Raw genomic sequence first — 18,970 nt, forward strand, 5'->3', positions numbered from 1 at the left:
TCAGAGTCTTGGCTGGTGGTTCATAAGTAGCTTTTTTTTTTTTTTTTTTTTTTACAGAGACTGGGCAGGGAAGCATTCGTTGTACTCCATGGGCTCCTTATGCTTTCTTGTAGGGGTTTGTGCCCCCGATTTTTTTTTTTTTTTTTTTACAGAGACTGGGCAGGGAAGCATTTGCTGTACTCCATGGGCTCCTTATGCTTTCTTGTAGGGGTTTGTGCCCCCGATTCTTTAGATGGATCAGCGCAGAAGCAGGCCAAGGAAGAAGACCCTTTATAATTAACTTGTTGCAGTGTTTCACAACAGCACAGGCCTGGAAACCCGAACAAGTATCATAAGTCACATCCAAATGACTGTGCTCTCTAGAGAGTAAACACAGTCCCTGTGGGCATCAAACTAAGGAATCTTGTGCTCACAGGAAGTGCATTTTTTTAATCAAAAGGCTTATCTGGTTTATCAGGCATAACATGGATTTAACAAAAACAAAAAAAAAAGTTTTAAGGAGAGAAAGAGTCTTATAATAAACAAAAAAAAAAAAAAAAAGTAATACAGGAAAAATAACTATCAACAGTGGTAGGGAGAGATGTATCCAAAGGTATAAAAGGAGCTAATTAAACAGGGAAACCCAAAAATAACAGCAAAGTTTGTAGAAAGGTAAAGAATGGTGATAAGACTACAAATAACTGCTAGAAAAGATAATAAAATTAGGTTTAAATCACTCATGACCCACAAGGAGCTACGAGAGAAAAAAAATCACGGCTTGCTAGAAGCATGGCAAATTATATCTGAGGTAATTTGGAGGGCAGGAGCACTATGGGTAAGGGAGGAGCTCAAGAGTCAGATCCTAAGCTATAAAAAAGCAGCCAAGTTGGATCCTAGGTTGGGATCCAAATCTAAAGGTTGAGGAATGAATGAAAATGACAACATCTGATCTGCTTTTAAAAGGATGGGAATGGTTAAGAGCTATAGCTAGAAAAGGTACAATTAAAAACTACAACTTATTTTCAACTGCTTCACTATGCCATATTCAAATTACTCTTTCTAAGGACAGCTACAAGAAGTTATATTCTTTCACAGCTAAGGAATCAAATCAGGTTCTTAAATGCCATCTACACAAGCATTATTCACTTCAATGGGGTGCCTAATACAAACATCTGCAATGCCCACAATTTATGCCAAGATCTGTGGGCCGTCTGTGGTCTGAATACCACAGGCAGAGTATACTTATCCAGTCACAGTCACACACCTGTTATACTTCGGAATGCTTGCATGGTTGAGCATTGGTCATGGGGGGGATAACAATGAACCTTTATATGCTAGAGGGGCTTGAGCCATTATGCTGGCACATGGAAGGAGGCCTTCATTCATGACCACTCAGTGACTCTTGCTTGCTTGGACTTGGTGAAATATCTGCAAAACGCCTTTTCCAGATGCCAGAATGCAAACACATATTGTCATACTGATTTACAGGATGTGAGCCCCTTGTCTATTACCCTGTGAGTTTAAAGTCTGCACAACATGCCGTCCATGTCACAGGGCTAGTCTTATCAGCACTATGCTAGATAGTTCATATGTTTCAGCTCCATCAGGAAAACAATGCTGTGTTCTGCACAAATTTACTACCAGTGAAGTTGTCTGGCAAGGTGATGAACACAAATGTCTGCCAATTCCTTCCAATAATCTACTGTAAAGTCAGCAACATTAAATGCCGTTTGTCAAATTCTCATGTGATCCAAACATTTAGTGCATTTACCACTGTTCACCTGCATTATTTTATAGTAACAGGATGCAGAGTTTGGAGGTTCTGTTTTGCATCTGATGAGGCGAGTATCCTTTGATATACCAAAGACTGCTATTCAGAATATCGGAACCTAGTGCAAATGTGGATTAACAAACAATTAAGTTATCTGAGAGTATTCTGTCATCTCACAGGTACAGCAATCTCACTGTATATGTAAGTGACAGGAGTGTAGCTCCCTACTTCAAAGTGTGCATGATAAAAACATTTAAAAAAAATAACACAAGAGTTTAAAAATTTGCCATTTGTAGTGAACTGTAGTTAATTTTCTTAAGTGCTGGGACTTGCATGACTGGATATCTGAATTCTGGCAAGGAAATGATAAGTCATTCCTGGCTGGTTGACATGGAATTCTATCAATTGCATGTTCCTTGTGCACCTTCCATTTTTGTCTTGCGCGTATTTTTGTTTTTTTTTGGACTTGCAAGATCAGGTCTATTACTTCTAAAATGGTGTCAATGACGGGTCATTCATCAATGCCTGACATAGTATGCTTTCCACTGAATTTATACAGTGTTCCTCCCTTTGGTCTTTCTTACATTATTAGTTTTATGGTGCTTACGACATTTTACAATTGTATCTCAAAACAGTACCTTTTAAGCTTTGGCTATGGTATTCATGAATCACAGTTCAAGTCTTCAGGACAAAGGCAAGACTAGGAAAATAATTAACCACCTCAGCCCATTGCTTCAGAAACACCAGAAAATTAGGGAAAAAATTATTAAGAAATGCTAACTGACTGTACCCCCCTCAAAAAAATAACCAATGTCAAACTCATGCTTTAAAAGGAAGCAAGGGAGTGACACCAAATAGAACTAAAGCACAATGTACCTGGTACATAGACTATCAAGTGAGTTCTACTGAGCTTATAATGCCCATTTATGCTCCACACATCTATGTTCTTCAATATGAGACACGGGAATATCACGGGAACCGTAAGATGCCTAGCCATATAAATTTTCAAGGAGGCTCTTTTCAAGAATTTAATAGTGCTCACATCCCACTAAAAAAGGCTTAACAGTGCATTACTGAGTATTTTTATACCCTTTTCTGCCCTACCCCATTCTCCGCAGTTTCATTGACCCCTAACCCACACTGCCCTCAATTTATTCTCCCTGCTTTCTATTACCTATGGATGTCAGGCATAGGAGCTCTTATGATGAATCAGAAAGTGTTTTGTCTGCTTCTAACCTCTCCCTACCTCCATCCAATTGACAAAGACAATTCCTGCTATGCTAAAGTTTAATGTTGCATGCAAATCTATGAACATACGCATATAGTATAACTAGACAGCAATGCTTTCTATAGCAGACTCATGCACCCACATTCTACCACTCTGCATGGAACATAGGCCTACAGTTTGCACACAGATGTCATTCACACATGAGGTAAGCCCATCCCTCTACCAATTGAATGTAGGCCTAAAGCTTGCCTACAGTTGTCATTTGCACCTCAGGATACAAACCAAGTTGTCTACATACTGGAACATATGCTTATGGCTTGCTAATAGGTGATGGCCCTGCAGCAAGTAGTATACAAAATCCTCTCCCTGTTAACCGCTAGCTGACAATGCCACTCACTATAATCCCCAAGCCAACTCCTCCCACACAAAAATCATAGCTGGGGATTTGCGCTTCTGTGACAAGCCAATGGTAGTGAATTGATGTGCTAATATATATAAATGATGTTCGGGTCCTCTTTCAGAGGTAGCAAAGTAAAAAGAAGCTGTTCTGAAGCTGCATGTCAGTTTATGATGTTCAATTTCTGCCCTGTACTCCAATATTGCTAAATGAAAGGCTTAATCAAAATTTAATGACAAACATGAGTAGAACCCAAACAATGCTACAAACATAGTGAAAAGTAGAAGAAAATGTCAGACTTTTTTTTTAAATTCTAGCAACAAATTATAAAAATTGATGACTGGATATGTTAAATATTTAACAAAGCACAACAATCTGGATCTTCTGATGATAAAACACACAAATGCCAACAAGAAATCTCACAATAATGTGATACCACCCAAAAAGAAAAACTGTAGTTATACAGATTAAAGCAGAACTGTGTAAAAAAAAACACAGTTTTATGAACACCACTATATTACTGCAATACCTTACACATGTTGCTGTCTCTCCTTGAAAACATCTATATAAAAAAAATCTCAAAGCTGTATTAAAAATATTTAGAAACGTATACAATTATTGCTACCTTTCACATGAACATCAACTTCTCGACTTGGTAAGGTAGGATTTTCTCCCCTATTGGGTATACCTGAAAATAAAGAGCATTTGTCAGGATACGGAATTAAATCAGTTGAAATTTAAGCTAATTGTTTTTCTATACACCGCATTAAAAGTCAAACAGGCAAATTACATTCCAGTGACAGACAAAATAATGTACTTCACAAGTGGAATTCTTAGCCTTGCAGCTATGCAAAGATCTCCTACTAAAATTTCAAAGCAAAAACGTATTATTTTGACGTGTGAATGCAGAACAGAAATGCTCTTGGAATATAACTACTTTCTCACTGGCCTCCTTTTATGTGTGTAATAAAGAGCTGCTATTACTGCCAAGTATTTGGTAAACTTCCTGGGGGCTGTGGTGAGACCAAAGGGCAATCCTCTGAACTGATAGTGACTGGCTCCCAGCCAGAAACCTTCTGGAGCCCTTGTCCATTTTTATGTGGTAATACACATCCTGAAGATCTAAAGAAGACATCCAATTGTCTTTTTCTAAGAAATGAAGTATTGACTGTACCGAGACCATTCGGAACTTGGCTTGTTGAACTGACTTGCTGAACTAGCTGAGATCCAAAATGGGTCTCCAGGTTCCTGTTTTTTGGCCACTAAAAAGAATCTCGAGTAAAGAGAGGAGAAAACAAGAGGAGAAAATATACTAGACCTGATCATCACAAACATGGGGACAAAATGCTCCACACCGGAAGTATATCCCTCATTGGTGAGATCAGACCATAAATTAATCTCACTGGAGATCCACATCCTGCCCCCACCCCCAGCAAAAAAGACCACAGTGAAGAACTTCTCAAAAGCAAACTTTACACTTCTTAAGACTGGAGTGGTATCCTTCAAGGCCCCCGAGCCAGTGGAAACCACAACCCACGCTGCTGAAACCCTTACAAATGCCTTCTACGAGCACCTCCAGAAATGTATGGATCAAGCAATCCCTAATAAAATCAAGACCTTTTCCACCAAAGGCAGGCCGGTCTGGTGGACTCCAGCCATAAACAAACTCTACAACAAGAGGAGAAAGCTACTACATGACAGAGCAAAATCCCTAAATGGGAAGGCATCTCTGATCAATACTAGAAAAAAACTACGATCACTCATAAAATCATCCAAGGCCAACTTTGAGAGAAAATCGCTAATGACACAAAAGACAATCATAAAGCCTTCTTTAGCTATGTTAGAAACCTGGGTGGAAACTCCCAGATATGCTCAGAATTAGTCCAAAATGATAAAAAATCACTGAACCCACAGACATTGCCAACATACTGGCAGACAGGTTCAGTGTAAATTTCTCCTCCTCCCCAAAGGAGAAATATCTATCCCACCAGAGTCTAGCCTCCCAAACATCTCAGATGCCCAGGTGAGAGCTGCTCTCTCTAAAGCAAAAAACACAGCATCAATAGGACCGGACGGTGTCCCCGGCTGTGTGCTACATGAACTCAATGAGGAACTAAACCCACACATAAGGCTGCTGTTTAATTTTAGCCTTACTACAGGATACGTACCCAAAGAATGGCGTACGGCAACTGTGGTCCCACTCCACAAAGGCGGTGCTTCTACGGACCCTGGAAATTACTGCCCCATAAGCTTGCGAGCCTTGTCTGCAAAGCTATGGAGAGGATCATAATGGAACTCATAAATAAAGACATTGGGGACCTACAGACACTGGATCCTACCCAATTTGGCTTTGTCAAGGGCAGATCCTGCCTCTTGAACTTGGTCGACTTTTTGAAACAGTCACTAAGGCCATTGATGAGGGTAAGGCAGTTCACACAGCCTACCTTGACCTAGCAAAAGCATTCGACACAATACCCCACTCGGGCATCATAGAAAAGCTCACCAGCTTAGATGTAAACCCATATGTCACAAGATGGGTTGCAAACTGGCTCAAGGACAGAACACACAGGGTTAGAGTTGCTGGTGCCATGTCAGACTCTAAGCCGGTCACGGCGGTGTCCCACAGGGCTCAGTCCTGGGCCCCCTCTTGTTCGGCATTTATTTTTCTGAAGTGCAGGCAAACATAGGGGGATTGTGGCCGACAAAATTTGCAGATGACTGCAAACTGGGCACCATAATTGACACTCCATCAGACACAGACATCCTCCAGAAAGGTCTCATAGAAATGGATAACTGGTGCCAGAGCCATGGCCTTAAGCTAAATGCCAAAAAATGTATAGTCATACCCTTTTGGAAAAACAAGGTAACCCCTAATTACCACATAGGTGGTAATCCATTAAACACGGAAGAAGTTATCAGGGACCTGGGGACCCAAGTTGACAGTAACCTCTCTTTTGACACTCACATTGCCAAAGTGGTTAGGAAGACCTTCTACATTGCCCACCTGATCAGGAAGGGATTCACATCCAGATCAGGAGAGGTCATTGTACCCCTGTACTCTTCACTTATCAGACCAATGATCGAGTACAACGCCCCATTCGGAATGTACCTTACCCGACACCTGCAGCAGTTGGAAATACCCCAAAAGTTCCTCACCAAAAGGATAAAGGGGCTCAAACATATGTCATACGATGCCCGACTGAAGAAACTCCAGCTCTATTCAGTCGCATACCGTCTGCTCAGAGGTGATCTGTGCCTGACATACAAGGCCATGTCCAACCCGGAATTAATGGACATGCTCCACCTCAAAAAATCCAAATCCACCAGAGCCACGAGAGCAAGAGACTTAAACCTCAACATGGATATAAATAGGACGTGCTGGAGGGACAGATTCATCAGCCAGAGACTCCCTACACTATGGAACAGAATCCCAGTCCATGTGAGGCAGAGCCCCTCACTGACTCTGTTCAAGAGAAATCTTGACGAGTGGATGGGAGATCGTAGGTTTACCCCGGGAATCATCTCTGTATCACTGCTGGACAGAGGCACAGCAAACTAATGGGTACAGTATTCTCATCCTAAGGGGTGGTGAAAGCCACACACACTCTGGCTAGGCTTATAAATGCCCTAGGGCAGATAGCCTAGTATGAACCTATGAACCTAAATCTGGATCCTTTCTGGTCTACTGGGACTTCTTGGATGACTCTCTTGTTGAGCAGTTTTTGAATTTCTATGACCGACGCTTCACTGTGACTGGGTGGAATGTCTGGGACTTTTTTGTGTGTTTTCGGATTCATTAAAAAGGGATGCTGTAACCTCTGGAAATGATCCCCTACACCCATTTGCCCACTGTCATTCGTAGTTAGGCAGATGGATGCAGGGATAACAGTCCCCGGACCACCTTCAGAGGAAAGAAATTGTGCCTCCATTCAGGAGCGCTGATAGAAGTTACCAGAGAAAGAATCAATGGACCACTGATTCTGTGGGCCACTTCTGTCTCTAGAACGGTGTCTTCCATTGTTACCTCCTCTACCCCAGGAGAAGTCCTTGCCAAGTGCGTCCTGGAGAGGCCCTTGGGACTTGGTGAACCACAGCCTCCTACTTCTCTGGTTCCTATTGTACGGCCGTTAAGGAGTGGAGAAGCGTACCCTCAAGGCAGAAAGAGTCTTCCCATCTTTCTCACATCTGGCTAATGTGTCTTTCACCTTGGGTCCAAACAGGGATGATCTGTCAAACAGAGCATTGACTTACTAAGCTTTAAATGTCTCAGTAAAGTCACACAATAGCATTCAGTCCAGGTGTCTCCCCTGATGGCTACGCCTGAACCCACTGCTCTTGTCATCCCTTCCGCTGCATGAGCAATAAGCCTCTTGGATGAGTTGGAAATAGATTCAAGGATGGCAAGCTGAGAGGTAAAGTGGTCTCGGACCCCTTCGGCTACTGCTCCTCTAACAGTATCTGAAAATTCTTTAAACAGATCTCTTTGCAACCTGAAGTATGCCATGTAATTCAGACCTGACAGCAAAGATGGATGAAGTGTAAACGTGCTTCTCAAATCTATCCATAGTCCCAGACTCCTTGTCAGGAGGACGGATACTAGGACTTTCTTCTGCAAGCTCCTTTTTTGTGGCTGCAGGTATCACCATGGCATCGACTGGAATGCCCTGAGCCCAATGTTATTCATCCTTAGGACCAGACAGAATCCAGGCAGGTCTCTTGGGGAGTGGCTTGATAGAGTCAGGAATCTTCCAGGCCTACTTAGCGATAAGTTTAATAAGCTTGTCAGTGGGTGGAGAGATCCAAGAGGTAGGGGGCTGGGCATGAAAAGCCTCCAGGTACACAGAGTCCTCTAAGGAAGGCTGAAGGGAAGCCCAGCCACCCCTCTGTTTCAGGATTTCTAGGATGTCCGTGAAGGAAACATCATCAGGGGGCGACTTAGGAGAACCTTCCCCTTCATTGAAATCTGTGTCCTCCATGAAATACTCTTAAGGGGAGTCCAATTGCTTCCTCTTGGACTTTTTCTTCGCAGGTACATCTTTGGTGGGATGGTCCGGGGAAGTATCCAAAGAGGAAACCAAAAAGATGGATCATTCCTGAGGCTTTTCTATCCCCTGTCCCAGGGATGAGGCTGGAGGAAACTCCGGTCGAGGGGATAAAGATGATACTTGCCCCGACAGGGATGGCAAGGACCCTCTCCGTAATGGACAAGGCCTTCTCCATGATCCGAAAGGCTGGTCCCCACCAACAGAGGAACGGGAGCCTGGAACCAAAATAGACTCCTTCGGAACAGTGGTCCCACCCCTCATTGAAGAAGCTGCCTCTGAAGCAGAAGCCTGGGCCGAGCTTACAAATGCCGAGGCACCAAGTAGCATGGCCGGCTCCAAAAGAATCAAACTCAAACCCTGTCCCCTAGAACTAGCAACAAATCCACCACCCATGACGTCTCCAGTTCTGCCAAACCGGAAGAGTTGAAGGTGATCCTTGATTCTGGATAAGAAATTCTAGCTGGCACTGAAGCAGTCGGAGTTGGGCAGATCGGTGCCAGGGGTGTCAAAGGTTCAGTAAGAGTTGGAGGAGGAATCCACGACTGTGTCGATGAAGAACAAGTGCTGGAGCCAAGCTTACTGGGAACTGAAGGTGGATGTAATCCCCTCGCAGTCAGGAGGTGGTCAACCACTCTCATGATGTCTGATTCCAAAAGGCTCTTTAGTGGATCGACTGGACAAGGTAGGAGGAGACCTAGGTGACCTCAGTTCCAGGAAAGGACTGGAAGGCCCATCAGCAAAACGATCCACTGAAGACAAATATGTGGTCCTTGATAAAGATATAATGGTAGTCTGTTTTGGTACAAATAAAACCACTGGTACCGAAGTTCACGATGTCTGTTCTGAAATTTGGCTAGATGTCGAATCACCTGTGCCTACTGGTGCTGTGGAAGCTGTCAAAACAGAAGGTTGCTTAGCCAATTTTGACGGTGGTTCTGAGGAACTTGACGGAACCAAATGTGCTCGCTTTTTTGACTTCGAAGAGGAAGATGAAGAGCATGACATGACGAGATGGGCTTCATTTCTTGGACCAGGTATGCCCTTTTAAAAATTACCTTTTAAGAGTCCTTTTAAGATAAGTTTGTTTCTCCGTTCAAAGTACCCACAGTGGTGCAGCAGTAGCACTGTCGCCTCACAGCAAGAGGTTCTCTGGTTCAATTCTCGGCTGGGGTGCCTTCCGTGTGGAGTTTGCATGTCCTCCCTGCGTTCGTGTGGGTTTCCTCTGGGTGCTCTGGTTTCCTCCCATGTTACAAAGACATGCATCTGGAGCATTTCTCCCCAGGCCTCCGCTGAAAATTGGCTTTATTCCAAGTCGCACATTCCCGGTTAACTTTTAGTTATGTACTCACCATAACTTCAGATGTTTGGGATCCATCTCGCCTACATTCTGTACTGATGGGCTCGGAGCCGATCCCTCGGCTCCGACTCGGCACGCTTATGCTATAGAGCGAGGCCTCTTATTGGCTGAGCTATCTTTATCCCAGGATGCACCACCACTAATCCCCCAGATCTTGTTTGTCCGCATTCATGCACACATGCACAACTTGATTATATAACATTGTTAGATGTTTCAAGATGAAACAACAGGATTCGGACCTTCTGATATCCTCTGATCTCCAAGGAAGGGGAAGGAGGGTGGGTTATTAGGAATGTAGGCGAGATGGATCCCAAACATCTGAAGTTATGGTGAGTACATAACTAAAAGATGTTATGTAATCCTATCTCGCCTACATTCTGTACTGATGGGACAGCGTCCCTAGCACCTAAATCCCGGGTGGCTCATTGGAAAACACTCCTGAGCACTGTGGAACCAAATGAAGCTCGTCCTCTAGATGCCACATCTAATTTGTAGTGGGAAATGAAGGTGTGCGTGGAAGACCATGTAGCCGCAGCACAAATGTCACTAATAGCAAGCTTAGAATGAAATGCTATCGAAGTAGCCATAGCCCTTGTAGAATGAGCCTTGACAGGGGTGGTAAGCTCTTTGTTAGAATAAAAATAAGCTTGAGTAATACAGTCCCTGATCCATCTGGCAATAGTGACCTTTGTGACAGCTTTGCCCAATTTGTTATCTGCAAAGGATACAAACAACTGATCTGTTTTCCTTGTTTGTTTGGTCCTGTCTAAAAACGTAACTGTCTGTGGACATCTAGTGTGTGGAATATGAACTCCGCTTTGTTAGAGTATTTTGGGAAAAAAACTGGAAGCTCTAACGATTGTTGTAAGCAGAAGCTAGAACAAATTTTAGGGACAAAGGAAGGATTTGGCCTGAGGGATACTCTGTCTGTGAAAAACCAAGTACGGGGGTTTTACCGACAAAGCTTGAAGCTCTGAAACTCTTCTGGCAGAAGAAATCGCCACCAGAAAGGCTGTCTTCCATGACAGGAACTTTATATCACATGTAGCTGCCGGTTCAAAGGGGTGAGAAGTCAAGGCGCGTAACACTATATCGAGATCCCATGGAGGTGCAGGATGAGAAATCGGAGGTCTTAATAGAGCAGCACCTTTCAAGAAGGTTTTACACAATCTGTTGCTCATTAAAGGTGGGTCTATGGATTCATGAAAATTAGAGATTGCTGCCAATTGTACCTTGATCGTAGAAACTGAAGAGCCTTGATTGAAAAGAGAAGTCAAAAATTTTAGTACCTCTGCTACGGGAATAGAAATGGGGTCCAGGCCCCGGAGTTGAGCCCAAATAGCAAATCTTTTCCATTTGCTAGAATACAGTTTCTTTGTAGCAGACTTATGGGCCGAAGATAATATGTGTACAACATCTGGATCCAATGTATGACTCCTGACTAACGTCGGAAGAGGAGGAGCCAAGCCGTCAATTTTAAGGTGTGTAGGGACTGGTGGAATAGTCCCGACTGGTGAACAAGTAGGTCTGGGATCTGGTCCAGGAACCATGGACCTTCCAGAGCACGTCTCCGAAGATAGGGGAACCACACTTGACGAGGCCAGTAAGGAGCAATTAAGATCATTTTGCTCCCCAAGAGAAATGCCTTTTGAATCACCCTGGGAAGGAGAGGAACTGGAGGGAAGGCATAAAGCAAGCCGGTGGGCCAAGGATGGACTAATGCGTCCATGGGGCTCTTCCCCGGAGCCGGGGTTAGGGAGAAGAACTCTTTGCACTTTGCATTCAGAGGAGTCGCGAAGAGATCGCAACACGGAACTCCCCATTTGCTGAAAATCTGCCTTGCCACTGTTATATTCAGTGACCATTCGTGAGGAGAGAGGATGGTTCTGCTCAATCTGTCGGCTATCACATTGGACTTGCCCGGTATGTGAGTAGCCACTAGGAAGCGTTTGGTCGAGACTGCCCATTCCCAAACTCTCATGGCTTCTCTGCAAAGAGGATAGGATCTGGTCCCTCCCTGTTTGTTCAGGTACCAGACAACTGACATGTTGTCTGAGTGAACAGCAATTACGCCCTGAAGGAGATAATCGTGAAGGGCTTGAAGGGACAGAAGCACTGCCCTCATTTCTAAGACGTTGATATGAAGCAAAGTCTCTTCCGAGTGCCATTTGCCTTGGACTGACCTGCGCAGGGAATGCCCCCCCCCCACCCCGTCTGGGAGGCGTCCATGGTCAAAATGGCTGCCGGAGGGGGTAGAACAAAGGGTCGTCCCTGATCCAAGTTGGAGGGCACTAGCCACCAGCGAAGGTCCCGTTTGCAAGATTCGGTGATCCATATGAGGTGACAGAGGGAGTTCCTGAAAGGACCACTGAGCTGAAAGAAGCCACTGAAGAATTCTCATGTGTAACCTTGCCAGGGGAACTAGAAGAACCGTGGCGGACATGGATCCTAATAGCTGCAGGACCATTCTGGCTGGGGCTTTGGATCTGGGAAGTAAGGCTCGAACTTGAGCCTGTATGGTTAGTATCCTGTCTGTAGGTAGATAGACCCGCATTCGGTTTGAGTCTATCTCTACCCCTATGAATCTTATGCGTTGAGATGGCAGCAACACAGACTTTAGCCAACTGAAGGTGATTCCAAGGGAATTGCCCAGTGATATAGTGGCTTGTAGGCTCCGCAATAGTAGATGCTTGGAGGTGGCAGTTAGGAGCCAGTCGTCTAGATACGGAAACACCTGGAATCCTAGACTTCTCAGGTGAGCAGTCACGACCGCCAAACATTTGGTGAACACCCTGGGGGCTGTGGTGAGACCAAAGGGCAGCGCACGGAGCTGATAATGACTGCCTCCTAGGCTGAAGCACAGATGTCTCCTGGACGCTCGATGTACCATGATATGGTAATAAGCGTCCTTGAGATCTATGGAGCACATCCAAACACCCTTCTCCAGCAATGGGAGAATGGTTTGTAGGGTGACCATTCGGAACTTGGACTTTCTGACTGAACGGTTTAGGATGCTGAGGTCCAAGATGGGCCTCAAGTCCCCGGTCTTTTTTGGCACCAAAAAGAATCTTGAGTAAGTCCCTAATCCGATCTGGTCTGCAGGGACTGGTTGGATGACTCCTTTTTGCAGCAGCTTTGAAACTTCTGAGGCTGCGATATCCCATTGACTGGGTGGCGGGTCCGGGATTTTTCTGGGCTGAGGAGGGGGATGACAGAATGGGATGGAGTAACCTCCGGCTATAATCCGAAGCACCCATCGGTCCTGAGTGATACCTTCCCAGGCCTTTAGGTGCTTCGAGAAAAGACCCCCGACTGGCTCCGGAGCTGCACAGCCGGGCAATCCCTCAGGGACTATGGAAGGCTGAAGAGCCACGAAAGGACTCGCGGTCTCCAGTGTTGCGAGGGCCTCTGCCGCCTCTGGGACGGCGTCTTCCGGAAGAATTTCCCCCTCCTCTGCCTCTGGAAGTGGAATCCTCCTGCTGAGAGGGGTAAGGCTTCTGAGATCTACGGAACCACATTTTCCCTCCTCTTTTAGCCTTGGGATAAGGCCGAAAGGGAGTGGAAAATCGTGCCCCTACGGCAGTCAGAGTCTTACCCTCCTGTTCACAGCGGGTTAGTGTGTCTACCTTGGGTCCAAACAGGGAGGACCCATCAAAGGGGGCGTCGGCAAAGGAAGACTTAAAGGCCTCCGCGAAATGACACAGGCGGAGCCAGGCTTGTCTCCGTAGAGCAATGCCTGTACCCGCCACTCTACTCGCCCCTTCGGCCGCATAAGAAATGAGCCTCATGGACGAGTTCGAAATGGATGACATTGTAGCCAGCTGAGAGCCAACCGTCTGGGCCAGCTCCTCAGGCAGGTTACCCAAGAGGGTATCGGATAGCTCCTTAATCAGATCTCTCTGAAATCTGGTAAAGTGCGTAAGGTAGTTCAAGGACCTCAGTGTAAAGGCCACTGAACTGAGGGTGCGCTTTCCATGCCGATCCATGCTCCTAGACTCCTTATTAGGAGGATGGACGGACGTCGAAGCCTCTGCTACATCTTGCTGGGTAGCAGATGCCACCACCAAAGCATCTACAGCCACACCTTTAGTTAGAAACTCTTTTTCAGGGGGCGCCGAGAGGAACTTATTCGGACGAGCAGGCACCGGTTCCACAGAGTCTGGGTGTTCCCACGCCCTTCGACAGATCAAATCCAAGAGCTCATCGAAGGGCGGAGACACCCAGGAGGCGGAGGGCTGAGCCCCGAAGGCCTTCAGGAACACCGACTCATCAGCAGAGGGAGGTTTGGACTGCCAGCCGCCTCGTTGTTTTAGGGCTTCCAGGATGTCTGCAAAGGAGACATCATCCGAGGACGACTTAGGGGACCCCTCTGCATCATCGAGATCAGTGTCAGATGTCAGAGACTCATCAGGGGAGTCAACGTGCTTCCTCTTGCACAATCTTTTCCTGGGGGGTTCTTCCAAAGAGGCTTCAGAAGGACCTCCAGGAGGGGGAGAAACCCCAGCGGGGGTAACCTGAGGCCCGGGGCTCCGCTGTCTAAGGACAGGGGGACTGCCAACGACCCAGTTTCCGTATGCAGGGAAGGAGCTGGGGAAACCGTGGAGGTAGCCAAGGAAGATTTGGCTAATGCACTCCTCATAGCCCTGAAGGCGGGACCACCAGAATCCTGGGAGGGTCCCACCTCCGTGGCCATGACAGTGGACGGCACTCCTGCCGCCGACGCACCAAGAGGGAGACTTGGGACCGAAAGCATCAATCCCGAAGCCTCACCCCCAGGGCCGAAGGAAGAAGTCCGTGTACTGAACTCCGACCCAACAGCCGGAGTTGGAGCAAGGGTCGGGCCCGACCCTAACACCTCCACAGGTTCCACCAGCACCAGCTCCAACGGTGCCGAAGCTGTTGGAGGAGGAACCACAGTAGGGGAGTGGACCATCGGCTCCGAAGCCAAATGGGCTGGAGCTGAAACTAGCTTTTGGAACACCGGAGACTGGAAGAGTCGAAGGAGCACCCTGTCGATGTCCGAATCAGACATCTTGGATGATCTAGAGGATACCGATCGGGCCCGAACCGATTTCTCCATCGGCTCCAAAGGGCTTGGGGACCGGCTCCAAATGGACTCAACAACTATCGGCTCCGAGGAAGATCTCAAGGAAATTTCCCTCGGTGCCGATAAGGACTTCAGCTCCGAGGGGGAAGAGTCTGAGCCGGTAACCCTTATCGGCTCCAATATCAGTGGAGCCGATGAGGGTGACCCGCCTCTTGATGCCCCAGACCTCGGCTCTGAAACCAGAGGGGTCGAGGCTGGAGGCATCGAGGCAGACCGTTCCGCCCTCGGCTCCCAAGTCCGTGGAGCCGATGGAGAAGTCTGCTTAGATTTTTTAGCGGTCGGTTCCGACTGACTGGTCGGACCCGACGCTTTCTTCTTTTTAGAAGGAGACGGAGAGGAAGATAAAGCCTCCTCGAAGGAAGGCTTGATTAATCCCTTGAGGATTAATTTGTTCTTCCTCTCCTGGAGGACTCTTGATGAGAAAGCGTGGCACACACTACACGATTCTTGTAGGTGCCTGGCACCTAAGCAATAGACGCACGAGGAGTGGTCGTCCGTTATGGACATTTTAAAACCACACCTCGTGCATTTCTTAAACCCGGAGGGTTTGTGTTCTTTAGACATAACTGCTTTAGGCCACAGAACCTATCTATGTGAAAAAATACCAAACTTAGTCAAAGGTAAAGTTTTAAATTAACAACTTTAACAAATTTTTTTTTTTTTTTTTTTTACTGAGATAAAGATACTATACAGTAAAACACACACAGAGAAAAAAGAGAAAGAGAGTCAAGACCCTCTAACTTAAACGGGTACTTGACCCAGGAACGAGACACTAGTAGCAAAGCAACAGGGGAAGGCCCCTCTAACTAAAACGGGAAACCTTCCCTGACTAAAAAAATCACGAATTTCTCAACAGAAATTAACCAATCACACTCATATAACAACAATAGCTGTTAAAACAGCTTTTGGGTTCAAAGTAAGGAAATTTGTGACCGGAAAAAGCCTAAATAAATAGTACTTAGCCCAGCCAAGTTGAGACCACGTCTAAGCTTGTTAGCGGCAAACGAGATCTGGGGGATTAGTGGTGGTGCATCCTGGGATAAAGATAGCTCAGCCAATAAGAGGCCTCGCTCTATAGCATAAGCGTGCCGAGTCGAGCCGAGGGATCGGCTCCGAGCCCATCAGTACAGAATGTAGGCGAGATAGGATCACATAACATCAAATGTTAAATAAATAAAAAAATAAAAATAAAAGTTCTGGCAGTGAAACCATGACAAATTGCACAGTCCTCCTGGAGTTGGACAGCGCCTAGGCAATGAACATATAACACATGCCCATCAGAGTTGTGCATCCTTCTTTCACACTTTTGGCATGTCATGATGCCAGAGGTGCACTTAGATGTCTTATTCCACCATGCTAGAATAAAAACACCTAACACAGAAGAAAGCAGACACACACACACACACACACACATTATAGATAGATAGATAGATAGATAGATAGATAGTTAAGGGGTAAATATTACAAGCAATGGTAATAAGAATTACCATACATGTACGGAAAATACAGTACCAACAATGGTATGTAAAAGGCTATCTAATGGTAAAAGAAAGGTAGAGAGAGAGGAGTGGGTAGAAACAGAGAAGAAGTAAATAGAAGAAATATGGAAAAAATGAGGAAATACAGAAAAGCTTAATACTAATAACTGCCAAAGCTCGAGAGATAGGTCTGGCACCATGATCTGGGGTAATTTAAAGAGGAGCACAGAATTATGGGTAGAACCTGGCTCGAGGGTCTTGGGAGGTGCAAGCTGATATACATGGCAGAGTTGATTCTGAGGCACGGAACAAAGCCCACAGTCAAGGACTGAGTGAAGATTAACAACATCAGATCATATATTAAAAAAAATTTACAAAATTACACAATTATTGCTACCTTTCATATGAATGTCAACTTCTCGACTTGGTAAGGTAGGATTTTCTCCCCTATTGGGTATACCTGAAAATTAAGAGTATTTGTCAGGATAAAAATTAAATCAGTTCAAATTTAAGCTACTTTCTTTTCTGTACAGTACATTAAAAGTCATACAGGTAAATTAAATTCCAGTGGCAGACAAAATATTGTACTTCACAGGTGGAATCCTTAGTCTTGCAGCTATGCAAAGACCTCCTACTAAAAAAGCAGACACACACACACACATTATAGATAGATAGATAGATAGATAGATAGATAGGAAAGGGGTAAAAATTACAAGCAATGATAATAAGAATTACCATACATGTAAGGAAAAGATAGTACCAACAATGGTATGTAAAAAGCTATCTAATGGTAAAAGAAAGGTAGGCAGAGAGGAGTGGGTAGAAACAGAGAAGAAGTATATAGAAGAAATATGGAAAAAAATGAGGAAATACAGAAAAGCTTAATACTAATAACTGGCAAAGCTCGAGAGATACGTCTGGCACCATTATCTGGGGTAATTTACAGAGGAGCACAGAATTATGTGTAGAACCGGGCTCGAGAGTTTTGGGAGGCGCAAGCTGATATACATGGCAGAGGTGATTCTGAGGCTCGGAACAAAGCCCACAGTCAAGGACTGAGTGAAGATTAACAACATCAGATCATATATTAAAAAAAAATTACAAAATTATACAATTATTGCTACCTTTCATATGAATGTCAACTTCTCGACTTGGTAAGGTAGGATTTTCTCCCCTATTGGGTATACCTGAAAATTAAGAGTATTTGTCAGGATAAAAATTAAATCAGTTCAAATTTAAGCTACTTTCTTTTCTGTACAGTACATTAAAAGTCATACAGGCAAATTAAATTCCAGTGGCAGACAAAATATTGTACTTCACAGGTGGAATCCTTAGTCTTGCAGCTATGCAAAGACTTCCTACTAAAATTTCAAAACTGAGACTTATTATTTTGATCTATGAATGCAGAATAGAAACATTCCTGGAATATAATTACTTTCTCGCAGGCCTCCTCTTATCTGGGTAATAAACAGCTATGCTCAGACAATATGAGATGGGCTACTTGCTTTTAACATGATGTACAGACATACATACCCTGCAAGGTAATGGACTGCATTAACAACTAAATTACCTGTTTAAGAAATCATTCATCTGAGCAGTTTCAACCGCTCAGTTCAACCCCCTACAACATTACAGGTCCACTTGCACAGGGTTGCGTGTGTGTATATAGCAAAATACAAGTAATCTCTGTGGTATCCCCAAAGTCTCAAAACAACCCACTGAAGTGTAGTGGGTCTAAAAACAAAACAGTGTAAGAAACTTCTTTGTGTGGAAGATTTTCAGTCCATATATTTCTAAATAATCACTGTATAATAATCAGATCAGACAGTAGTAGAAGTAGCGAACATAAACTCGTCAAGTCAAAAAGTAGTAATAGAAAATCTATAATTCTACAGCATTACTAAGTATTCGAAAGTAATCCAAGCAAGGCAGGCAGTCTGTTTCCAGTCGAAAATCGTTTATTAAGTACACAGACAAGTGATCCAAGTAAAACAAAAATAGAGTAATAATTTCCTCACAAGCTTTCTAAACATATATATACTTTTTATCAGGCATTTCTCACCAAAGCACTGTACTGTCTGGATCTCTGCCATGAAAGGGATGGGGGGGTCAAATGGAAGTGGAATGCATTGCACTACATTTTTACACTTTATAGTGAACACACACACTCACACAAAAAAAAAAACATACACATACACTTGCTGCACATCTATGAAACTTTTCACTGCTTTTTTTTTTCTAAACTTAACTACCTACAGTTTTGACAGTTATCCAAACCACAGCATATACCAGCTGTCTGTAGATTTAATCAGATGGGACAGCAACATAGAACTGTACCAGAGCTGTAGTACTTTGAAGCTTTAACTTGGGGGTTGGTGCTCCAGCGGTGATATTTTACATTGCAACACACAGTACAGTGGAAGAAACAATGTATGCATGCATACACACAAGCTCATACAGACCTATTACCATATACACTCACAAACACACACATTACGCACAGTAATTCCAAAGATCAGTAATCCAAACAGTCTTTGCCTGTTAAGGCGCTCCCATAATGAGCAATATCTGCATACACTTTGCATTTTTTGAGGTCCTCTGCACAGAT

General features: G+C 44.6%; 1 protein-coding gene across 2 annotated transcripts in view; it reads right to left on the reverse strand.

The window, feature by feature from the left end:
- The window catches only part of LOC122790475 (zinc finger protein 521-like), a 3,214,752-nt gene that overhangs the window by 2,271,141 nt on the left and 924,641 nt on the right, over window positions 1-18,970 (reverse strand). For both annotated transcript variants that reach the window (XM_044058016.1, XM_044058015.1), the window contains exons 8-10: window positions 17,487-17,549; window positions 16,760-16,822; window positions 4,001-4,063 (exon numbers count right to left, since the gene is read on the reverse strand). In XM_044058016.1, the coding sequence (XP_043913951.1) occupies window positions 4,001-4,063; window positions 16,760-16,822; window positions 17,487-17,549 (189 nt within the window). The remainder of the gene's footprint in view (window positions 1-4,000; window positions 4,064-16,759; window positions 16,823-17,486; window positions 17,550-18,970) is intronic.

This window comes from Protopterus annectens, chromosome 16.part0, assembly GCF_019279795.1.
Source record: "Protopterus annectens isolate FY-2018-M chromosome 16.part0, PAN1.0, whole genome shotgun sequence".
NCBI classification, from domain to species: domain Eukaryota; kingdom Metazoa; phylum Chordata; order Ceratodontiformes; family Protopteridae; genus Protopterus; species Protopterus annectens.